A 25,487-nucleotide genomic window follows, 5' to 3' on the forward strand; every position below is an offset into this window, starting at 1 on the left:
GGAGATAATAACAAATTGATTTATTGTTTATGCGAATTTAATTCTCAGCGAAAAGGTTAAAGTTGTTATTTCAACCATTCCTTCCAAAAAGGCTAAGTCAAATTAGTTAGATACTTTTTCTAAGTGCGTGTGGTTCCCGCCTTAGAATAAGACCACTGTGATGTGACTTAATTTTTTATAGGTAACAACCGATAACAGCATTTCCACCAGGACATAAATTCAGAAACGAATCTTCAAAAAAGGTTTTTAGACTGACCCCGGGCTTCGAAGTGTCATATCCCTGAAGGCAACTATCTAGAAACACACGAAGGTTAAAGAAAGATAACTTTTTCTTAATGTGTTACTTTTTCACGCAAAATCTACTGGACGGATTATTATTAAATTTGGTACCTACACAGGGAAATTCATTGACAAGAACCTCTTAAATTCATTGATAATTGACTACGTAATACGAATAATCATCATTTAGGTTAGATACTATTGTTTTTTCTGAAACTATGCAGTACGCAATATTTTATTGGAATGCTATCGAGGCGCGTTGATGATAAACATCATGGTGATTTTTATAATTTGATTTTATGTCAAAAACATTATCAAATTTATATGGAACTCTATAATTCTTCAGGTTCAAACAACATTCCAAATAATATATAGAAAAACAAAAGTGATTAATGTAATTAATCAAATTGATCAATTAAACTGACATTTAATGATTGCGCTTTGTTATCTAAAAACCTTATTTTATATTATTTAATTTTTATAGTGTGAAATACACTGTTAAACCATAGAAAAGACGTCATTTCGACAGTTACATTAATTACAGTACATAGAATAATGGCAACACTTAATTAGATTAATTAAATAGACATAGTGCGACTAATGTGTATTTGTTCATAGTGACATTTCCTGTTTCAAAGACTAGTTGCTCACTTTTTATAGACGTACTATAATATATTTAACAACTGGTGTTACTGCTCAATAAGCACATCTAATACTATCGATAATTGTAGCTATAAAAAACAAACCTATGCTATAAATAAAATTATCGATGGTATCGACCCATAATATTGACGTTTGATATACACTCTTTCTAATCTGTGATTGACAACTGACAGTCAATTCTCATTGGGAATACTATTTTTTCCTAACAGCTGACCACGCTATGTGTCCCTTAGTCGCCTTGTACGATCATACATCCATGTTTGATGTCAACTATCGATAGTCATGTTGAATTCTATACAATATTTTGTTGTTTTATTTAATACTTATATGTACGCTATGTGTATGTATTTGCCATGGAGATATCTGTTTTGTTTATCTGTTTAACAAAACACATAAATCCCCTATATTTATGTAGGCCGCGACTCGGTTATTTAATAGCGAATGAAATTAACAGGCACCTAAGGCCAATTAGATTAAATTTATTACATTTTAGCTCTTGAGCTGCATTCGATATTGAAGTGGTATTTAAAAGTAATGACTTCATTTAGATAACTTAATGATTTTGCACAATTAATTTTAAATAAAAATACCTAGGAATTTTTATTTAAAATCAATTGTGCAGCTGAGCTGAGCAGTGAGCTGACTCTAGAGTCAGCTCATTTAATAACTCAATGCAAACTCAGGTCATCAAAGGGGGCAAATAAAACGTCCAAAGAATGGTGTAAGCTGTGGTGGTGTAATGGTTAAGACGCCTGAGGATCGAAAGGTCCCAGTTTCGAATCCTACTCGGGCCACATGAATTTGCTGATGTACCTATAGGAGTTTTCCTCGACCGCCACATACTTCCAGTGAAGGAAAACATCGTGAGGAAACCTGCACACTGGTTGATTATTAACTTATGTGTAAAATGGAGAAGGCAATGGCAAACCACTCCATTAATAGTGCCAAGAAAGTTGTTGTTGTGTGTGTTTCATTCCACGTAATGACCACGAACTTCAGCCATGAGGAATATATTACTATAAAGGAGAAAACGTGCCCAGATAGTGCACGTTGGTGATGGTTGGTCATGTTTATCTGTCGTTGTCTGTACCTATATGACAAATGTTCGTTGATTAGTAGGAGGAGTTAAAAACCACTAATACTATAAATGCGAAAGTTTGGATGTGTGTGAAGACTTTTGTACGTGCTATCACTACCTCTTCCACGCTATCTATCGCACCATCTATCACGCTAAATCTACTGAACAGATTTCGATGACATTTGGTACACGGGTAGAATGTAACCTGGGATGGCACATACCTACATTTTTTATCAAATTGAAGCCAAGTGGCGCAGCTAGTATTTTACAACACAAATGACGCATCATACTCAGTCTTTGTTATGTAATTTCATGGCTCCAAAAACTTTAGGATTAGATTTAGATTGCTTTACAATTGCTAGGCATTTTTGTAAACAAAAATTTTAAAAATATTTAATATTTTTTTATATCCAATGTAGTTAGCATATTGAAAATGCTCAATACATGGATTTAATAAGTACTTCGTCGGAGTACCTACTAATTCCATGGCTCAATACAACAGAATATGTCATGCAATTCAGATGAAAAAACTTAACCTTGCCATAGATACTAATCGATCATTTTCACACGATATATATTTTTTGCTATTAATAAACACTAATACGATTACCGCATGAGCAGGACAAGTTACAACAGAAGTAAAAAATGCTCTCTTTTTTGTATGGCACGTGGTGATGTCGTCACCGAATGATGTCATGCTGATTCCACTCTCACGGTCAAGGCTGGCTCTCTTATCAGTTTATCTTGATGTCGCTATACGTGCTCGATTAACTGTCGCAAACTATATATGACAGCTTTGCAGAGGGATCGAGACATACGGATATGTAAGGAGATAATTATTTGTAAATGATAAATGGATTATACAAAAAGGTGTCAAGTGAAATTCAAAATTCTTTATTCAATTTAGGATGATATACATCACTTAATGACGTCCAAAAAATTACTTAAACTAAGTCTACTGCCGGCTTCCAAAGCGCAGGTGAAGAAGAAGCGGCGCAACAAACTTCACCGCAGCCTATTCTCCAAGGACGTCAATTAACAAATATAGGTCTTATACATATATTAAAAATTAGGAGGACGAATTTACATCATTATTAAAAATGTCAACATTTAAATGAATTATTGAAAATTGTCACACAATATATAATTATATATATACACGTTTTGTAAATTTATCTTTTTATTTACTGCACCATGCTTGGGCCAAACATTATTGTCGTTCACATAATATGCCTTTTTACAAAGTACTTCTTTTATATAATTTCTAATTTTTTTGTCTGGCAAATCAAGAATCCATTTAGGAAATTTATTATAAAAACGGATACAGTTCCCAATAAAAGACGTTCTAACTTTGGCCAACCGATGCCCGGGGACAGACAAGTTATCTTTATTACTTAAGGCTCTATCAGGGTAATCACCAACTTTTTTAAATAACTTTAAAATTTTCCGGACATGCATAATGTTGTCAAATATGTATTGAGAGGAAAAGTTAAAATATTAATCTTTAAAAAATCTCTAAGGGAATCCTTCTCCTCAAACCATATATAGCACGGATTGCTCTTTTTTGTAAAAAGATAAAATTTTGTAAAAATAGTGTTAATGGTGCTAGCACAGTAGTATCTCATAAGACATTAAGCTATGAAAATAACTAAAATAAACAAATCTAGCATCGCCACGTCCGTCAGTTGTCTGATTCTCCTAACTGCGAATGCCGCGGAACTAAGCTTTTTAGATAGGCCATTAATATGAGCGTCCCATTGCAATTTGGAATCAAGGGTAATTCCTAAGAATTTGGTTAGTACAAAATCTAAGATTATAGTATTGGCAACATTCAGGTTCAATCAAATAATTTATATGAATAATAATAATAATTTATATAAATATTCGTGTGTGTAGACTACGGACATAGTAAGATTGCCATAAATAATAATACACACAACATTGACTAGAAGCTTGAGTTATTACGATTAACAAACCCTAAAGTAAGTACAATATTTTAGTATCGACGGAAATTAATATTCAGTAATCTATTAAATACAGAAATCTAATTGCAAGTCAGTTGGACGCTTACGTTTTCGCACGACCTGTGTTGTTATCGTGATATATTATGTACCTGCCGTAAATAACTAGCTTTGGAATACGTGTTGGGTTAACGTATTTCAGGAATAATTTTATTTTTCATTCATAACGGAACGAAAAAAGTGTTAAAGGACCTTTGCAAAATGTTAATGTCTAACTTTCATTTAAAATACTTTATGGAAAGTACAACATTGTAGATTTTTCAAATATTGTATTGTTCTAATATTGATAGGTGCAGCATATCCAACAAATTGCATATCCGATTTCAAATAAATTTATAATATGGAACGTGCGAGTTATCAGTGCATATAATAAGACATATTTACGAGTTTTTTTTTATCCACACTGACTATTTATACTTAAATATATAACAGTTTTTTTTTCTTATTAGGTAATGTAAAATTGTTTGAGATGTAAGTTTCGTGACGTTAATTTCGTAAATTTCACGAAGTAATGATCGATATCTTTGAAAACGTCAAATTACTGACGAAAGAAACTATTGAATTATTCCGCTATTATATGGATAATAGCGGAATAATTAAATACCGATCCATAAAAGATCAGATTTATCCCTTGACTTTTTAAATACATTTTTAGGACTGTCGACAACAGAATTATTTGTAGATACTTTTTTTTGTTAGTATTTAAGAAAGACTCTCTGACGAAATTTATTAGTCACTTAATTTTTTTCTAAAAAAAAAGGTACATATTTTCTGTGCTAAAAGAAAAAAAATTACAACACTTTTTAAATTGCCTGTATCTACTTATTCATAATAAAAGGACCGGATCAGACCGGAATTAAAATATTTAAAATATTTGGCAGTGAATCAGTTTTGAGGATCAGAACGGCGTAATCATGATGATTTTGATGTCAAGTAAATACTTTATTTTTTTTGTCGATTATCTAGCCGCTTCTGTAGTCGCGTAACGTGATCCAATTATTATATATGACTAACGTGGGGAAACTCTAGCCTGACATTTAAATTAAATGTTCCTTGTGATTTATTAATCACTATTGTCATGTGGCTGCGTAAAAGCGGAACATCTACCTAATTGAGATCAACTATGGTACGTTCGAGAGATTTTGTGACTCATATAAGGATGTCACTGCAAAATGTATTCTGGAATTATATGAAGGGATATCAAGCACCTAGCGACTACCAGGGATTGTATTTTTATTTACTTTGTATCAACACAAGAAAAATCCAGCAATATAAGCTAGATAGATGTGAAATGAAATCAAATGATGTAGGGAAATGATAAAAACAGAGATTTGGTCAAATCCCTGGGTGATTTGATCAAATCACGGGAAATGCTGAAATAGTATCACGATTTTACCATTTCCCTAAACAAATCTAGTAATTTGATCCAACTTCTAGAATGGTTCAGTGAATTAATAAATTTCTCACCTAAGCGTTTTCCCGGTTTCTTCCGTATGTGGAGCCCAGGGTCCTTCCCCTACAATTTACGGACTTATAAATGAAAATGACCTTATATAAACCTACGGTCTAGATAGGCTATAAATAAAATATAAATAGCACCAAGGCGAAATCAGTTATAATTTGTAAGCATTTTATAACTGCAAGATAAAGCTCGTTAAACTAATTAGTATATTTATTGAAATGATATGGCATTGTTGTTAGACTACGAAGATAATGAAAGTGCAAAAGAATAACTCATGCATATGTATTATATTTTGTAAGGTACTTGCGGTGGTGATCAAGTGGTTGTAAAACAGCTATGAACTCATTGTCCTAAGTTCGAATCCTATTTGTACCACATAAGTTTGTATAGAAATATGACGAGTATGTACAGCTTTTAATAGACTACTACTTGATTTCAGTGAAAGAATATATCGTGAAAAAATCTGCACTTATAGATGATCATTTATCTAATGTGTAAAATGGAGAAGAATACCACCCCATTATTATATTGCCCGCAGGAAGTCGTTGATTGTGAGTTATTTTCCATTATGGAAACAAGAAAAAATCCTACCATCTTATCACAAATGTGTGTGAGTATACAATCTGAATATTCGTTACACATTCACCTAAAAACTAGTGAAAAGATATCAACGAAATTTTGTACAGTGAAAACTGGTATAATATATCCTTGGTATATATAGGGTCCTTCCTTGACGAATACATAGCAGATACTTAATTTATTATAAAATACCTAAATAGGGTAGACAATTTATTAAATCATTAAATTAATAAAATCAGCATCAGTTTTCAAAATGGAATGTGTAACCGTTTGTTTCTCTATGTGTGTGTAACAAGTGTGAACTGTGTTCCGTCATTATGTACTAAGATTCTCATAAAGTCTGTGATTGAAATCGGCGCCAGTGAATGTGAGCTCAGTCGCGAAAACAAATCTAGTCGCGCTGAATTAAAGTGCGGTGTGAATATGAATTACACTATTCATTAACCGACCGCGACAAAGGAGGTTCTATATTTGAAGCTCAGCAGAATACAGAATATTAGTTCTCTGATCTAAGGTTTGACATTAGTACGTTTACCTAGATTTTTCTAATGTAGCAAATCAATTTATACGATTGTTTTTCGATTGCACTTGAGAATTCAACTTTGCCACTAGATTGCGATAGGTAATCGGTAAGTCATGTCATGCTTTTAGGCGACTTGATCTGACACCAGTCAGTAATTAACACACTCGAAAAGACAGACTTGAGAAATCGCACGGTCGTATCGTATTGAGACCTCGATCGATACGTGCTGCAGGACCTACCCCAAATAGCTTTTGTGAACTTTTCTAATATGGTTCATATGGACATAGGTAGGGAGTCTCTTGTTTTTATTTTAAAAAAGAGTGCATTCCACATTGATTTAATCCCATGGGAAGCAAAGTAAAGTCTAGGATGTTACTACGGTATATATAAACTACTTATATTTATCTACCAATAAAATAATACAAATTTAGCAAAGAGCACATTATTAAACAACGTAAACTCGAGTTTAGTACGTCGTCAAAATATTTCCATCGGTCCAGATTCCCACAGGCGCCACTATAATGGTTACTCGCACACTTTGCTATGTAGCATAATTTCTGATTTATATGATACAGCAGCAAAGTGCTAATTAAATTGAGCAATTATTCTTCACTCCGATTTTATTACAGTGAGTTTGTATGGGACTTAAAATATGTATGTTCGGATCTATGTGTGGCCCACCGTACTTATGAGTCTACTTTCTTGACATCTCGTCGAGCGACGCGACGCGGCGACGCGGGCGCCGTGACGCCGTCATCGATATCGTAAACAAAATTAGTAAATCTAATATAACTAAAATACATATTATGATACTACTTACTACTGTAGACAGGGCCGTTGTAAACCATCCCGGGTTTCTTGGGTACTTACGTATTTTTAGAATGTACAAGGAACTACATACTAGATAAAATGAACTTATACATTTGTTGAAATGTAAAATATTAAATTAATATTTAATATATATGTCAAAAACGAAAACACGCTTGTATGACAGGGATATCCTGTGAGGAGAAATTTTGAAGTCAAAAGCATACTAATACAATTTAAACAAAACAAAAACATAGTAAATCACGAAATTAATAATTTATTTTTCCTCAGTCAACTTTTAAAAATTGCATTGCATTGGAACAAGGATGTGAGAGATGGCCAATCTCTCATAGGTATTCCAGATACCTACCACAGAGTAGGTACCTACCTACAATGTTTTTTGCTTTAATTTAAATCTGTAGCTGTCGAGTAATCGCCATAATTAAAGTCAATTATAATTATTCTAATGACATAGTACCTATGTAATGTCTGTGTTAAATACTTTATTCATAATTCATATGATTTATGTGCCTGAATAAATTATTTTCTCACTACAATATTAGTCACATAGTATATATTGCATAATAAAAATTATATAAATACTATACATATTGCATAAAAAGCCACTTATTATTATATTCTATAACCATGTGACAAAAATCACAAGAGTCACCTACTTTACACGAGCCTACCTACCTATAACTTTTATGAAAATAATCCGTTCATTATTAGGAACCTTTTATCCCATAATGCGATCCAGTTTAAGATTTGAACTCAATCAAATTATTTTTATTACAAATGTGATTAATTTCAGCAGGAACGCCATGGTCATGTCTCATAACTCTGGTGTTAACGAAATAAATATACCTATTCTGCCTCGTTGGCATAGAGTATATAATAATACACGCCAATGAATCAAAATAGCATAGATCAACAAAAAGAAAAACAATGAACATTAAAAATTGTAATAAAACAATATTTATAGTTTAAAGTTACTTGTTTTTAACATTGTGTGCCTACCTGTTAACGTCCTACGTCAACCTATTTCATATCTTTTAAAATTTAAAAAAGGAACCCAACAGTTAGTATTACAATCGATAGAATTCAGAATTTGCTAATAAATACCAGTTTATAATTCTCACGACAAACAACGTTATGTTCGAATGGTATATGTACCTAGAATTTCAAATTCGTAATACGCATAGTATTACGAATTTGAGGTCCAGAGTGTTTCGACTACACTGTTGCAAACCCATCCATGAATTATTTGCACACTTAAAGAAACTGGAAATTAAAGCTACCTTACTATCTTACTTCCTGCGGCTCTACATTTATTTACTCTACAACCCTATATGGGTCTTCTTCCATTTCACTGTGTATTTGACCTCCCGGCGCCAAGTGCTGTTTTCTTGCTAACTAGCTCCAATTATTTTATTTTATAAACAAAAATGTCAGAACAAGAACAAATAAGGAAAAAATGATAAATACGTTAACTACTTTAAAAAATTATACATACTTATTTAAGGACCTAGGTTCCCTCGCCTCCGACAGTTTATCAACACGCTGTGGCAGGAACTGAGAATGCTCTCAAATCAAGAGAGATAAATGAAGAATATTTAATCTTATTGAAATTGTTTCCAGCTACTTTACCTATTCAAAGCACGAAACACTTCGAACCCTGAATATTGTTGTCTATTACGTTTTGAATGTCTTCGTCAGGCGCCGCCGCCGGCGCATAGGTAGGTACACTTGCAGACACGTGGGACTTGGCGCCTCGTTTACCGAACTTGTACGTGCAACATATAAAATTACCTACTCTATCGTCCTATTTGTAAAACAGTGCCATACTATAAATAGATGATGAGGCATCCTGAATCTAGCTAGGTGATTCGTCGCGCCTTCGCTTGCCTGTTAATGAATGATGTTTTTAAGGTTCTGGAGCAGAATGACAACACATGAAACCCTTATTTCGAAACCACGTACAGCTGTAAATAGGTAAGTAGATAGTTTTTGCTATTTAAGATTATATCTTCGAAACCAGCTTCAAAGCCAAATTACTTACAGGCTGATTTTTTTTCGCTTGTTTACCAAAATTTAAACGGCATGCCAAATAATGATTTCCCTTTGTCCTAATATGATTACGAAAAACAAAGTTAGGTATACGAATCAAAATGCCCTGAAAACTGAGTACCTAATTATTGATCTTCAGTCATTAAAACAATAGTCAGTATTATTTAAAACTATGTCGCTCCACCGGTTTCACGAGTTAATTCATTAAAGCACTTACATTTTCTTATTAAGTAAGTAGGTATTATAATTCTACCGCGAAGTACCTATCTACATGTGTAGCATTTTATAAATAGGTAAGTCGCTTTAAGATTAAATTGCTTTACAAATTAAATAAATTCAAAATAGCGACATATTTCAAACATAAAAAACTGAATCCAAGTATATTTTTAATGAAATTTTAAAGAAACTTTAAGGTTGTTGTTACACTGCATGGTTGACACTGGCCTTCCTTATGCAATGGCTTTATTCCTTCCTTAGTGGGAATGGGGACATAATACTTGAAGATGACTGCCTGTCTGCCTACTTAATCATAAGTGGCAGACTTTTTATGAAAAGTGATGATGATGATGTTCGATCGATTTCGATCAAGGCGACAGATCAACAATGTTGTATTCGCTGGTGTGTTAGCATGTGGCTTGCTTGTGTAGGCAGGCAACCTTGTTGGCGAAAGCTCTAATACATTGTTTACAATCACGGATAAAAGAAAAATATATTACAATATGCAATGTACTAGTAAAAAGATACATTTTACTTGTGTTTATAATAACTATTATTTATAAAGGATCACCCCTTTTGACTTTTTCTGTTTGGTCACAACTTTTGACTGACAGAGCCTTATGGCATTAAGTCCACCTATTATTAACTTTTATGTTATGCAATAAAGTTTAATAAATAAAATAAAGGAAATAAATTGATATTTCTATGCCCAATGACAAGTTCTAATTCTAAATTCTGTATACCTAGTCCCTCTTCGTAAGAATTCGCTCACATTGTGATGAGGTGTGGTGTCATGGCGAGCGCATAAATGTTGCGCATCGCTCGACTGTACACTACATGTCGTGAGGAATTTCAATAAATTATGCAGTATGTGGTCTGTGGGGCATTACTTTACGAACAATTGTAGTCTGTATGTCAACAATGGGATATTTTCTCTTTGTTCAATCTCTGTACCTAAGGATGGTAAGTAGGTACGTTTTCGTCCTAAATGAAACAATTAAGTACCAAATTTTAAGTATTTCGTCACTTCCGGGTAATAAGAAGAAAATGTACATACAGTCTGTCTTTAAAGAGTAGAAAATAAATCGAGGATTGTCTCCTCTTGGTTGTCAATACTGGCTGTTTACCAATCTTGATCATTCTATTTGGTAGGTATTGCAACGATTCGTCGTCGAATGTCTGAAGTGATCGTAAATATTATACAGTTCGTACCTTATCGCGTTTCACTTGGTCTTTTTACTATAGACAAGTGACCTAATCCGTAAAAACCAAAAAATATACCACCTACACCTAAACCGTCCCCAGTACCTAATCAAACTTATCTATTGATGAAAAACGTATGAAAACCCGAGCAGTAGTTTTTGAGTTTAACGCAAATAGACAAACAGACGCGGTAAAGGACTTTGCTTTAAAATATGTTTAAGTCTGACAACCCTGTCTCGGGGTCAGTCCCACGCTCGACCGCACAATATCGTCTTCAATCACAAGGTGTCAAATTTTTAACACAAAAACGTTTCATCAGTCATAAATATTCAATTTGTCTGATATTTTTATACCAGTGTTTATTTCGGAGTGTAGGCCATAAAGCTTGATAAGTTTATTCACAGACTGATTGAATTATAAATAAAACTGGTCGCAATCGTGGAAGATGAGAATAGTTATGTAGTTATTTTTATGTAGATCTGTATCTCTATTTGTATCTCGATCTGTATCTCTATTTGTATTCGATTTTCCATATTATTTCCTACGATTTTTTATGTTCTATAAAGTCTGTTAGTTTTGACGAAGCCCTAAATTAAAATTTGTAAAATTAAAACTTGTTTTATGTTTACTTATATATTGGCTGATATTATTAGATATTATACTTTTATTAAATTTTATATTTTTTGGTTTTCAATAATTACTGTGCATAATTATTAATTGATGAAACCATATACATTTTATTTCTTCAACGGGTTTTCAGAACTGTTAAGTACTATTACAATATCATAAATATTTTCGCGGAACCCCAACACATGCTATGGAGCACACTTTGAGAGCCGCTGTTTTAGACTGATGTTCGTGGGTGAGCCGCGGGTCATACCGCACCACTACCGCACCCTCTAAAGCGCTTCGAAATAAAGAATAATACAAATTATAAAAAACATATAATTCACTTACACGTAAATGATTACAAGAGAAACGTGCGAAACATTGGAAACGCATTCGTTTTACTTCTTAATCTATACCTAAATCTATTTAACAGTCCACTTGCTACGACTACATTTGTTGCGCGACACGCAAAAGGTACATGAGGTCTTTCCATTTTGTTCGGGACATCCAAACATCTACAATTTTTTACTTTAATCCTAATAGTTTTGGTCTTATCGCTGAATCTTGTTGGTTCGAATACTGTGTCTCGGTGTAATCGATTTCTGTGAGAGCTACTAGCGGGTATGAGCCTGACTTTGGACCGCCGTATAAATGGCCGTGGCGTGTAGGAATTCTCTTCGTCTGGCGTCTTTTCGTGAACTGTGTCTTCGCTTTGACGATTATCTGTTATAAAAAAGAAATAATTTAAATAACTATGACATTTACATGTACAAGAATATCAAGCATTTATTCAATTTACAGGAGTAATTTAGTTCCTCCACCCTAAGTGATGGGGTTGACAATTGAATAATGGTTAACGCTCAACCGCAGTTCTTCTTTTCATGTTCTTTTCATGTACATGTAAAACATTCTTTATAACGAAATTTTAAATTAAAAATCTGGACACGAGCTGGACTTCCTGTCTATATGGGGCAGTGTCTATTTACCTACTTAGCTATAAAAAATACCCAGTCATAATACCTGTTCCGAGGTACAATTTCCGACGTGGCAGTATCGAATCGCCTAGCATTTCGTATAGGGTGTAGTCAGTCATTACGTAGTCCTCCAGGTAGGTAGTCGGTTCCGATCTCAGCAAACATGTTGATGCATCCTGAAATAAATAAAAATTATTAAACAAATCCAATTACAACTATTTCCTTCACGGCCTAGAATACGTGGACGCCTCTTGTGGACGTTGTACCATATATTCTTACTAATATATAAATGCGAAAGTAAGTTTGTTTGTTTGTCTGATTTCACGCTTTATCTACTTGAAAATTTGCACACATGTCGTTTGAAGTACAGAGAAGGACATAGGGTATCTTTCATTCCAACTACTCCCGTCCCTGCCTAAATAACTACTCCCGTCGGAAATTCACGGGCAGATGCGCGGGAAAACAGCTAGTTTTAAATATTATCTTACCAATATACTCTCCCTCAAATCGCACTGCAAGTGATTCCGCCGCGGCATATGAATACACTGGTCTATGTGCTCCAAATGCTCTCCCAGACATTCCACCAACGCCTGGCGCCCCAGCGCCAACACGCATTTGATCATGGGCGCCGTCAGCCGCTCCTTTGTGCCTTGGGACAGGTAATCGAATAGGATACCTTTACCTGGAACAATATGGATAGGTAAAAATGCAAGAAATCACAAACAAGTATTTCGCAAAAATTACATGTAAATGAATAAACGAATGATTGAGTGAATGAATGAGTGAGTGAATGGATGGATGACTTATTTGAACAACTCAACGTACAAAAGCTTATTAACACATTTTTGACACAAGCTTTTGTTGTCTGAGATCTTGCTGAATTGGCTACTTTTCAAGGGCTTGGCAGTAAGGGCAAACCCTGAAGTGTTGACTTAATGTTAAGAAGTATATCCGTGCCAATGGTCTTACTAATAAGGATCCCGAAGACCGTTCGAAGTGGAGAAGAAAGCGGTCCATGGGCTTCGACGCTTTACGACTGAGGATATATAGCCGGGAAAATGCTCAGATTAGAGAGAGAGGTTCACAGCATCTCGGTCTCCTAATCTTTTCTCTACCTGACTATTTCCTCTTTGTTACTTAACTTACCTATTGATATGAAAGGGGGCCATGTTCTCGTAATTTTCGTCAATATGGCAACCATTTTTTCTGCAAGTGATCCATTGCCAAGTATATTCGACACCATTACTGGGAAAAGTCTCTGAAACTGAAAACAAAAATTGAAAATGAATAAAAGGAATATACATTAAGAATTTTAGACCCCTTGTTTTTATTAACTCTCTAATCTGAGCGTTTCCCTCAGCCATTGATCGTCAAAGCCCAAAGTCCACCAAACACATTTTTAGGAACATTCGATATTTAAATTAATTTGAGATGTGTGCCATGTTCTTGTGGGTGGAGTAATTCCCATTTTACGCGAACAGACAGATAGACAGTCGCGGTAGGGGATTTTGTTTTATAAATGAATAAATGCTGCCTGGCTTTCCTAGAACCTAGTTATTAAATCAAATGATGATGATGATGATATGAAGATTGATATTGGATTTATGAAAAACACTAAAAAAGGCTACAGCTTCAAAGGGCCCGGCCATATTGCTCCGCTGTGCTCTGAGGTACATAGGTTTTGACATTTACATGCGTCGCTGAACAGTGTTGATACGTCGACAGACCCTAAAATAACGATGAGTGGATGGGTGGCGGAGCAATGGGGCGGCGCCCTATCTCTTACACTACCTACCTAAAGTATAAGTACAAGCATCTACCTGTTGCTGTATATTGGTGTCCAAACTACATGGGTTGGAGCAGAGAGCGTCGACCATATCCAGAACATTGGCTTGCAGTGGCTTCTTGTTGGGAACATTCAGGGCATTCAAATTGTCATCATTGAGGACCAACACAGCAAGATTGAACAGATTAGGAAATATTGGACCAATCCGTGTGTTCGTGGTCAGGTCCTCCACGGCAATCTCTTTGGGCTTTCTTTTGAGATTCAGGATTGCTGGAAATATACAAAAAATTATCGTTTCGAAAGAAAATAACTAGCTTCATAAGGAAAACCGCATCAAATCTCAATCGGTAGTATTTGCGTGATGCGCGTCAAATGTCATTTAGGCTTCTGTCGACCATTATAACTCGTCAATTTATTTCTGTACAGCCGTGTACGGACTTGAAGTGAGCCGTGCCTAAGGCTGCCTGTATTATCCTTACATAAATACGTAAGGATCTTTCATGATTGAAACAAAGTTCTCTGCCGCGTCTGTTTGTCAGTTCGTTCGCGATAAACTTACTGCATCGATTTTCATGCAGTTTTCACCGATAGTTAGAGTGCTTCTTGAGGAAGGTTTAGGTGTATAATTTATTATGTGTTTATCCGAGTGAAGCCAGGATGGGCCGTTAGTGATATGCATATAAGCATTGTCTAAAAGTCAACCTTTGGGTCATCCAGAGAACTTTTTGTTCCTCTAGCTAATCCAACCATGCAACCACCATTACTTTTATGTTGTAGAGAAATAAATATTAATATGTATGTAGAGAAGTGATACCTCTGGCTACTCTGGTGTAGTAGTTCTGCAAACGGGCACTGATGTTGTTATTATTACTCAGACTCTTATCATCAGTAATCCATTCCAATGTAAATGTTGGCAGTGTATAGTATGAGTAGGTTTGATTCTTTAGCGCCAGCTCAGTCACATTTATTAAGTTTTCCTGGAAATAAAGCTGTGGTTAAGACTTGCTGCTACACTGTCAGGGAACTTAGGAAAACTTGCTTTTGAAACTTTTAGGACTTCTAGGATTCAAAGATTCAAACATTTATTTGCCAACTATGAGTCATAATTGTAATACAGGAACAATGAGTCATAATTACAATATAGGACTAAATAACTTGCATTGAGGTCAAGGCTCAAGCTCAAGTTCCTAGGAGTCTGGGACATTTCAATCTGTTCATGCAGTCTAAAATGGTTCTGGATGAGAGAGAGCCCAGAATGGTTCTATAGTGGAATATTTTTACACTTACTAATTGGAAGCAAATTTTGTCTTCCCCAACGACAGCATATTGTGAGGTAGTGGTTCCTATAACGGGACTGGTGTCAGATAACGTCAGACTGGAGTTCACATCCCAGGAATCTAAACGGGACTTCTTTAGCATTTCACTTTGTAATGCTATTGCCTGAAAATTATAAACAGTTAATTTGTATATTATTGTGCATAAAACAAGTTTGTATTTTTCATTTTCATAGTAGCACTACTAGCAGAACCTTTTATTCAAATGTAATAAACAGGTACTACTGTAAAAAATTAGAAGACTATTTTAAACAAAAACATTATCTTTGAAACATCATTGATTCAACGGCTTTAGTGTTATGCAATTATCTATGTACTTTTTATTGTATGTACTATTTCTTTATGAAATGTGAGTTAAACTTACACTTATAGTTTGCCGTAGCTTGTAGCTGACATCTTCTGCAAGACTGGAAGCTGCCTCTGGATTGATTTCAGCACCCACTTGTTCCGCCATACACAAAATTGACTCTGGACCAACCCCAGCATATCTGCCTTGGGATGAACCTCCATCCTGTGAATTTTTTAATCTTTTATATAACTTAACTAAATTTCTTAAGGTATTTAAGTAAAGTTAATTATGTCTGCTAATATAATTAGGTCTGCGTTACAAACGTGCCATCCTCGCGAACTGTTGCCCTGGGTGCATCAGGCATGTATGTACATGTTTTAGTGCATGCTCCATGAAGGCTCCTTCCATGGTGACACGGCATGCATTATGCATGCTATTCGTTTCATATGATCTTATCAAAGAACGTTGGAGACTGTGAAAAATTAACAGATTTTACCTTCTCTATAAGTGGTGGTGTATCACACTGACTGGAGCCTCCAGACTCTGAAGCTACAGATTTGTTTCTGTCACGTGAACTGCTCGACTTTTTGTTGTGATTCTTGCTATTTGATGATGAATTAGACATAACTCTTCTGTCACTCCGATGAAATTAACTTTCCTAGACACTCATCATAAAAAAATTATGTAGCAAAACACTCAGAAGTAGTATTTTAATCTTAGCTTAATTTTAACAGATGGTATTCGAAAATTAACTATGATAATAGTACCAAACTTAGCCAATTATGATAATAGAGAAGACAACGGAATTGGGATCAAAATGTTGATAAAAGAAGCAAGTTTTTTATTGTGATGAAAAGCTATACACTCACTCGCATTACCCAAAGTAGTAAACTAAACACAAATGTCAGTCGTCATATGTCAATAAACTGTCAATGCCGCAGTTGACATTATTACTTTTTAATTTCTTCGCAGGACATACCTTGACCTTAACCTAACTGATGCTTATTTTCGCCATACCATTAAAAACCTCGCGTGCGTAATGCACAGATATAAGAACAAATGTAATGTTCTTATATATATCTGTGGCGAAATGGCTATTCTTTCTTTTTTTTCACGTGGAAAATACTAAGGAAAAATAAAACAAAAGTCAATAATTTTAAACTTTCACGTTTTATTATACTTATAACTATTAAACGTTCAAATACATTTTATACCTCGGACTTTTAGAGCCGTCCGAGTCGTGTTGCAACGACCCGTGGCCACCAAGCGACTGACTCAACGGGCTATAGCTGTTCCGACGACTGCAATGTAGAACATTCTACTACCTCATAAATAGTATAAGGACAGGGACACTGATTTTCTGAGTTTATCGCGAACAGACAGACAGACGAGGCAGAGGACTTTGTTTAATAATATGTAAGGGTTATTTTTTTAAATGGACTTTCCAACCAACTTCTCTGTAAGTATGATGATCCAGCAGCATTGTTAGTTAGTCATTTGATTTATCAATCTATTTTATCTAGAACATATATATTTTTTTCAATTTTCTGACCTTGTCAAACTACCCTATTGACTTTTCTAATAAATTAAATAAAAGCCAAATTATTGATAAAATGATATTTTATTTCGTTAAAAATAATATAATAATTATACATCAGGGTATTTACACTTATGATATCAATGTACAAGCGAGTGTGTTTAGCCTCAATTTCTCTATGAAGGTTTTAACAAAATATTCGGTCGAGTCAAATCTCTGGCATTTAATTTTGGGCGTAATATTTTAGCTTCGTAATGTTAGGTAAACGTTACTGATTAGAAGGTTATACACAACTGCTCAGCTCGACTTAGCGAGACTAATTCTGAATTTTAATAAAAATAACATTATATCCCATAGCAACATTTTGATTGGTACAAATTATGTTTACGAATGGTCTTTAATTTTTAGTTATTTGTTAAATTAAATGCATAGGGTGGTTGAGGCAAACATAAATCAATAACTCATGTGAAACACATTTATACATACATCTTACTTCACATTAACGGTACATTACATATTAAAGGCCACGTGTACAGGCCCTCGGTACGTTTTAATTAAAATAGGAGTATATTACAAACAATTAAGCGTTTCCGAGTGGACGACGAATTCGTAGAAATATAACATCCAGAAATTTCGAAGCAAATTACTTGAATATTTCTGACAAGACTAAGGCGACCAACTGTCCCGTATTTTGCGGAACCGTCTCGTAATGCCGCAATATAGCTTTTTTTCGAATTAGTAAATAGTCCCACAAAACGTTGGAAGCGTCCCGCATGTCCCGCATGCCTATTCATTCAATGCATTGACGTACCATGCCTATTTATGCAAGCTACTAAATAACCACACACAATACATACACCAAATGGTCTGTGATTACACCCACAGACTTATATATATTACACCCAACACGCACACAAACAAGAGCGCAGCATCTATCTACACGCATTGTGTGAATGCACTTGCAAGCGGTTTGCTTGTGATCGCTTTGTTTTTTTTTTTAAGCGACAAGTGCAAAATACATTTTATTTAATCTTTGTTTTTATGTAATTATGGTAGGTATACTACCAAAACTTCATACTTCGCTTCGCATTCACCCCATAATACCCTCCCATCCACAAAAAATCCCGCATCCAGTTACCAGAAAGTTGGTCGCCTCAGACAAGACAAAACTGTTTGATTGTTACCAAACGGGAACCTCGCGATAATTGATGACAAAATAATAATATTATGAAGCGATTGAAACGTTAGCCAAATGGTCTAATTTTGTATTATACGCCTTCTACATATTTCCAGGTTATATTTCAACGAACAGTGCAATATTACTTTGAGCTTTTAACCATTCCGTAAACACAAGACTTATAACAAAGTACATACAGTAGAAGTTAAGCAGACACATTGCGCCGATCCCAGATAATTAGATAAGGTAAGGAACATAACGAATGATGAGTAGAAATTAAGAAAAATGAAAGTATAGTTGGTATAGTTACATGGAATGGCGCAATGTTTTTGTGTTCTTGAAGTTCAAGATATATTAATCTGAGTGCACGGAACAATTTCATTTAATGAGATGGAAGCGTGCTTTACTTTCTATGCTTGATTGAATATTGAGATAACATATAGTCAGGGAAGGAGCTCAAAGTATTTTGGATACGCTCGCAACTTACTACGAACATAACAAGACTTAAAACTAAAATAAAATATAAAAACACAACTGCCGTTACAAAAAGTACACTTACGATTTATTTTAGATCTTAGACTTAGGTAATTTTAGAAAAGCGTTATTTCCACCTGAGACGTCATCAAGAAATAATGACTTCATTGGCATCACATTTTTAATGCATTTGAATGCGGAATTCTGGAAACATCTATGAAAATATAATATAATTTCCGCTATTACGTATAATGTACATCTAGCACTAAGATCAATGACGCCAAATTAGCTTTCCCAAAATCACCTACGTCAAGACGTCTGTGATCTTACAATCTATATAATAAAATACATTCATTGTGTAAAAAGATTAGAAAGGCATTTCATTTTCGGGCTGGAATCTCGCTTTTTAGTTTATGATATAAAATATATTCAAGTCATGATAACATTTTTTCACAAAGAACATACAGCTAGCCAGATTAAAAAAATAACTCCTTAGAATTAGAATATAATGTAAAGAAATGCGACCTGCATTTCGCTTTAAGGCATGTTCAATTTTTTTTTCAGAAAAATTTACTTTATTTAAATAAATTGTAAGAACCAAAATTGTACTGAGTTTACATTAAAAACTTGCAGTATCTCCGCAATATTTCGCTCGACGATTTTGTGCTTCATATGTCTATGAGTACAAAGCTAAGATTCGCCAACGCGAAATTCTAACACGGCGTGAAAGTTACGCTCGTTAAATACTAAAATTAATCAAATTTCTTTTTATCTAACTGATGTTCTTTGAACTGTTCAGACGGAACCCTATTTAGGGTAGTAAATGTTTTACAAATGAGGTATAGAAATGAGGCATAGAAATATTGTACCCTGGATATGACACTGTTTTCGCTCGGGCGGCCGCGAGACAGGAGACCCCAGCCCGAACAGATCCGAGCGCAGCCGAACACAGAATAAATAAGTTTGTCGTGAGGTCAGTCTGAGTCGCTGCCGGACTCCGACAGGCAGAGATCGTCGTTGAGCACGTCGCGCGGCAGCAGGGGGTTCGGCACGCCTGCAAGCAAATACATAACGCTAGTAGTTTGTAACTTTGATAAAAAATTGGCTGTTGCCAATCTCCGCTAGTAGTATGTTTGACCGCGGGTCATTGATTTTATCAATTCCCCTTTAAGTGATTTAAATAAAATCTGACCAACGATTAAAAATAACACATTTGATAATTCATACATTATCGCGATACATTTCGCCGAACTTTGGTGGATTCGATATACATTGCTGGTTTTTCATTGCGGTAAATAAAAGCTCATACAAATTAAGCAATGTTCACGCATTCGCTTCGAGAGTCCGTGTCCGAGTTCGTCAATAGTGTAGCGACACTTATTATGATGTATTTGAGTTTCTGGGATAAAACACATCGGTTGTATCGCAGAGACCACTTACTTACAAAAAAGTAAATCCAACTCAAAGGTTTGCGCCCGGCTGTTTGGTAAAAAATTGGGTAAATACTGGACGGAAACCCATCTCTGGTTGTAAAATAAAGAACATGAACACATTACCATTGGGTTGCTTGTGCGCGGGATGCTGTGCGCTGTCGTCGTCGCTGTCGCTGTCGCTGCCGCTGTTGCTGTCGCTGTCGCTCGACGACGACGACGAGCTGTCCTCCTGCGACGCCGGCATTTGTTGCTGGAATTAGACGTAATCGTTTACACTTGTAATCTGATTAATAATTGTAATCTGATTACTTTCAATCAAGATTACAAGTAATCTCGATTGAAAGTAATCAGATAATTTCGATTTTTTTTACTTCCTCACGGCTACTTCCTCAGCCGTGAAGCGTCAAAGTCCAGGTTCCCCTTTCCTACTTCTACTTAGCATGGTCGTCGGCATCCCTAGTTGTCCCACCATTGTCACTTATATAATCCTTGACGACATCAAGCCAGCACTTCTTAGGTGTGCCCCTTCTGCCAGGGCCAGGCGGGAGCGGCATAGCTTGACATGCCGAAAAAATCTTCGGATTTCTACTACTAAAGACTTACCGTCACAGGAGGTGGTATGAGAGCGTTGACATTATTCCTAATTTCCTGCTGATATGGTTGTCTCTCTCTCTCCTGTCGCTCTATCTTCTCCGGCCGCTCGTTCCGCTCGGGTCGGTAGCCGTTGTGTTGCGGCGCGGCCGCTTGAGAAGGCGTGGGGTCGTCTAGATCAATCATAGGGAGCGACGCCAATGTGCTGTTGCCGCCACTCGACCAACTGAAAACGCATGTTGTACTTGTAAAGCCCATTTTTTTCTTACGAGTCCTAACATGTTAACGGTGTAGTAGTATGTAGAAATAATTATTAAGACTTTTTCAAATCTATGAATTTTAGAGTAAAACTTTTATTACCCACAAAAGTAATTTCCTTAATTATTCTGCTGTAAAATAATAAAAAGCATAGTCAAGATTGTATACACAATATAACCTGTAAGAAAAAACGAAGTTTGTTTACTAAAAAATATTATACCTTTGATTTAGTATCCCAAAATACAAGTATATTTCGTGCAATAAAGCTATTACGAACAATCATATAACTAACGGCGAAAAATATATTATTTAATAATCGAAAGAGATAAGGAGAGAATGGAAACACAAAAATAACTAATGAAAGACACATTTGAAATATTATTGACGTTAATAAGTGATGTATATATGCTAAGTTAAATAAAGAATTATGAATTAGAATGAACACTCACGGCGCTTGCGGCGGCGACGTCTTGACTCTGGGCGGCGACCGCACCATGTTCTGTGCAGGCTTTTGTACGTTTCCGTTGAAGCGACCTTGATTCTGACCGCTACCTGCCGGACCTGAAAATATGTTCACCTTAAAATCCTTTCTTTTTTACCTGATGGTAAATGGTAACAGGGGTGTAACACGCGCGTTGCCTACTTTTTAAGCTAGGGTCTTTGCTAACACCCTTGCTAACCTATCCTGTAATTATAATTCGTGTTTTCAAACTAGCGCATCGTATACATATATGATGCAGATGAGTTTCACCAAAAACACCCTGCTAGATTGTTTGCCCATTATACTATAAAAAAATATTGTTTCACAGCTAGAGTAGAGTACATACATTATCTATTATTTGACAAGTAGCTGTGTTTTTAAAATATTTTTGAAAAACTGGTTGCTAAAACCCAAAACGCTAGATCTTATATAGTTTAGCCGAATGTGGATACAGTCACTTGGTATTTATTTTATCTACCTATATGTCATAGAATCTTTTCGCACATCAACAACCGTATATAAACATGGCAAAGCAAAATAATATATGTTATATTAATAATAATATGAAAATCCAAACCGGCGGAATTAGGATTTGATCTCCGGTTGGTGGTGACCCTGGTGCGTGAGGTGGACCTTTGAGTAGTGTTGGTGAAGTCCGCGGTCACCGGCGTAAGCGGCCGCGGTTTGATCGCTGATTCCTGTCTGTAACAGAATTAATAAAACCTTCATCCTAATACTTTCGTTACAGTATAATTCAATTAGACTTGAAGATCTCAGAAAAATGTACATTCACTTGCAATGAGCAAAACTAAATAGAATAATAATATATGGTTAATTAAACGACAGAATAAATTATGCTCCTCATTCTGTAATTTCTTGTCTGTTAAGCTCTTAACTCCTGTAAAGTTTTAATGTATAGATAAATAGCTAATATTTTAGTTTCATGATTAGTAATATTAATGAATTGAAGACAAAATATCTCTCTCATCCAAATGCATTTGTAGTATCTATCTACATAACTCAAGGCTCTTACATCCCAGAACATATAAAGGTAGGTACTTGTTCCAATCTGTACAAGCTCTTGGTCAGTCCAGTTTGTCGAAGTGGCATGACAGTTTCCTGCAGGATTTGGAACTAAAATTACTTACCTTGTCTTTTTTACTTGTATATTACTAGACAACTTTTCGAGTGTCATCTCTCCAGTAATTTTGTCTATGATTAACACACATTCCTTTGTGTATGGCCTTTGACTTCCCTTGAAAACTGTTTGGGGTACTCCTGCTCCATCTGCAAAAAAATAAAATATACTGGTGTTAGGTCTGGTCTATTGAAACACAAGTGTTTTTCATGTTACTTCTTTCTCAACCTTGACATTACCAAATATCTTAATATGGAGCCATACAATTTAAAAATTAAAATATATAACTCCAGTAATGAATGATAGTTGATTATGATGAAATTGATTATATTTTTGTTTTATTTTCAAAATCAAAATTAAGTCAACACTACATTATATCTGGTTTCATTTTAAATGATTATATTGTGCACAAAAAATAACTCAAAATACCTAATATCCCATTCTGTCTGACTAGTAGACAAATGGCCATAGAATTAATATGTACCAACTCTCCATAAGTATACATAAAATCTGTACAGATGGCAAACAATATTTTCAAATGGAAGCCCTGCCCAAAATCAATTTTCAACTATAATATCAACATATTTTTAATATAACATCTTACCCAGATGTGGTACAGTTACAGTCACTTGATTATTACTACCAACGTCCACTGTCGCCATTTTGTTAACATCAACTGAAGCTGGTTTGAAATCATCTGAAATGCAATTGCACATTATGCAGTAACAGGTTGACACACAGACAAGGCAATTGTAATAATTAATTTAAAACTTTTGACTACTTTTTAATGAAATATGGCTTCCTGAAACAATGTTGTGGTCTATTAATACTAATATACATGAGTCATCTGACTTGTGTATTAGTGGTATACAAACGCATGTGGCATGATTATGCTATGATCCAAGCCTTTTGATCTCTAAACCATAACCACCTCAACATGAATGTTTAAATCACTTAGCCGATTTTAATAATAGGATTATAAAACTTAAAAGTCAGAAACAGACATGTGAAATAATTATGACAGCATCATAAATGTGACAAATTCTAGAGCTATGACAATTCAGTTTATTTAATGTGTGTTAGCGGAGAGCATCCACTTCCTATACACACGACATGATTAGCAGAAAACTAAAAATGTTTTCAGAACACAAGCACAAACAACACACAACACTGAAAGTTGTATACAAATATTCTACTTACATTTGATAGTGTGATACTGTGATGCTTTATTGTTAGTAAAGCTGGCTCCCAAAGTCAACTCTCTCACGCCATAGTTGGAGGTAAAGTTGTCTGCCATCTTGGTTTTGCCATACATGTGATGGCAACTGTTACCTAGAACAAATATACATGGTTCAACAATAAAAATTAGGAGCAAATTGATTTTAAAGTTTTATTGTATTTTTTAGTTTTATTGTTTTTATGACAAATAAAAACTGGACAGTATAACTTGAATAATACTATTTTCATGGAAAAAAAAACAGTGTATGAAAAGTATGTCTAGGTGAGAGTAAAATCAGAACATTCACAGAAATAATCACAGCATATCTGTCCATCATATTATTATTGTCCCTGTGAGACTCATCATCATAAGGATCCTGTGAGCATCATAAGCAATATCAGATATTTTACTTTCAAATTAATGATTACAAAGAAAAAGTAAAATAGGATTGTAACATTTGGTCTAGAATAAATAAATGACAATTTTGTTGAAATTAATATGTATTTAAATAGATCACTTCCTATTTTCACAGTGATAAGAGGAAGAATTAGTATAAGTCTAATTAGATGATTTAGGTATTATAATAGATGGTTTACTGTAAAAATATGCATATAAATTGGGTTATTTTGAATTACAAACTCAAGTGTTTTACTTATAATTTTCATCATTCTACTTTTTACTATTACCACACACAAATTTACATTATTTATTATTTTTATTAATTTATAATAATAGCATAAAAATATATATTTTAATAAATTGGTAGTGAAAGTATTAAAACCCATACATGTAGTGTAATAAAATACCATGTTTATAAACGTTTAAAGGACATACATACTATGTATAATGCAAATAATGTATATTACGTATGCAAAGTGTAAGAACATTCATGAAGTGATAAGCTAGTTATATGAGAAAAAATAATCGCTATTAAAACGGAATAAAATAAGATACTTTAGTCGAAGCTTCTAAATTCGATCGTTGCTTTCATTATCTCGACAACAAGATAAAAAATACTCATAGCAACAAGTATTACAGCATAAAATATGGCAAAGTATTCTTAGGACAAGCAAAATTTTACAAACCGTTCAAGATTTCAATGTAGAAACCGAGGTTATGTGTCGAATAAGTTTGCTGAATATTTCAAACCATTCTAAATATAATCTAATTGCTTATTGTAAACCGTTGCAAATTAATAAACTTAAATTATATTTTAAATTGGTCAATTTTTACGACCTAGATTTTTATATTCTCTCTCTTCTAGTCTCTCAAGAATATGACGTTTG

General features: G+C 34.6%; 2 protein-coding genes across 2 annotated transcripts; both read right to left on the minus strand.

Annotated features, from left to right (window-relative positions):
* Nucleotides 1–11,828: 11,828 nt before the first annotated feature.
* LOC128676731 (uncharacterized) lies at nucleotides 11,829–16,778 on the minus strand. Its single transcript, XM_053757027.2, has 9 exons — nucleotides 16,390–16,778; nucleotides 15,969–16,115; nucleotides 15,558–15,710; nucleotides 15,085–15,247; nucleotides 14,305–14,540; nucleotides 13,631–13,748; nucleotides 12,973–13,166; nucleotides 12,531–12,660; nucleotides 11,829–12,233 (listed from the first exon to the last, which is right to left on the minus strand). The coding sequence occupies exons 1-9, from the start codon at nucleotides 16,516–16,518 to the stop codon at nucleotides 11,869–11,871; spliced, it is 1,635 nt and encodes a 544-aa protein (XP_053613002.1). The 5' UTR covers nucleotides 16,519–16,778; the 3' UTR covers nucleotides 11,829–11,868.
* A 717-nt stretch (nucleotides 16,779–17,495) lies between these two features.
* On the minus strand, nucleotides 17,496–25,484 carry Eaf (ELL-associated factor). Its single transcript, XM_053756792.2, has 9 exons — nucleotides 25,287–25,484; nucleotides 24,183–24,314; nucleotides 23,587–23,679; nucleotides 22,993–23,131; nucleotides 22,422–22,546; nucleotides 21,813–21,924; nucleotides 21,118–21,331; nucleotides 20,638–20,764; nucleotides 17,496–20,135 (listed from the first exon to the last, which is right to left on the minus strand). Exons 2-9 carry the CDS (start codon nucleotides 24,295–24,297, stop codon nucleotides 20,056–20,058), a joined length of 1,005 nt encoding a protein of 334 aa, XP_053612767.1. The 5' UTR covers nucleotides 24,298–24,314; nucleotides 25,287–25,484; the 3' UTR covers nucleotides 17,496–20,055.
* Nucleotides 25,485–25,487: the final 3 nt, after the last annotated feature.

The sequence above is a fragment of the Plodia interpunctella genome, chromosome 16 (genome assembly GCF_027563975.2).
Source record: "Plodia interpunctella isolate USDA-ARS_2022_Savannah chromosome 16, ilPloInte3.2, whole genome shotgun sequence".
Taxonomy (NCBI): Eukaryota; Metazoa; Arthropoda; class Insecta; order Lepidoptera; family Pyralidae; genus Plodia; species Plodia interpunctella.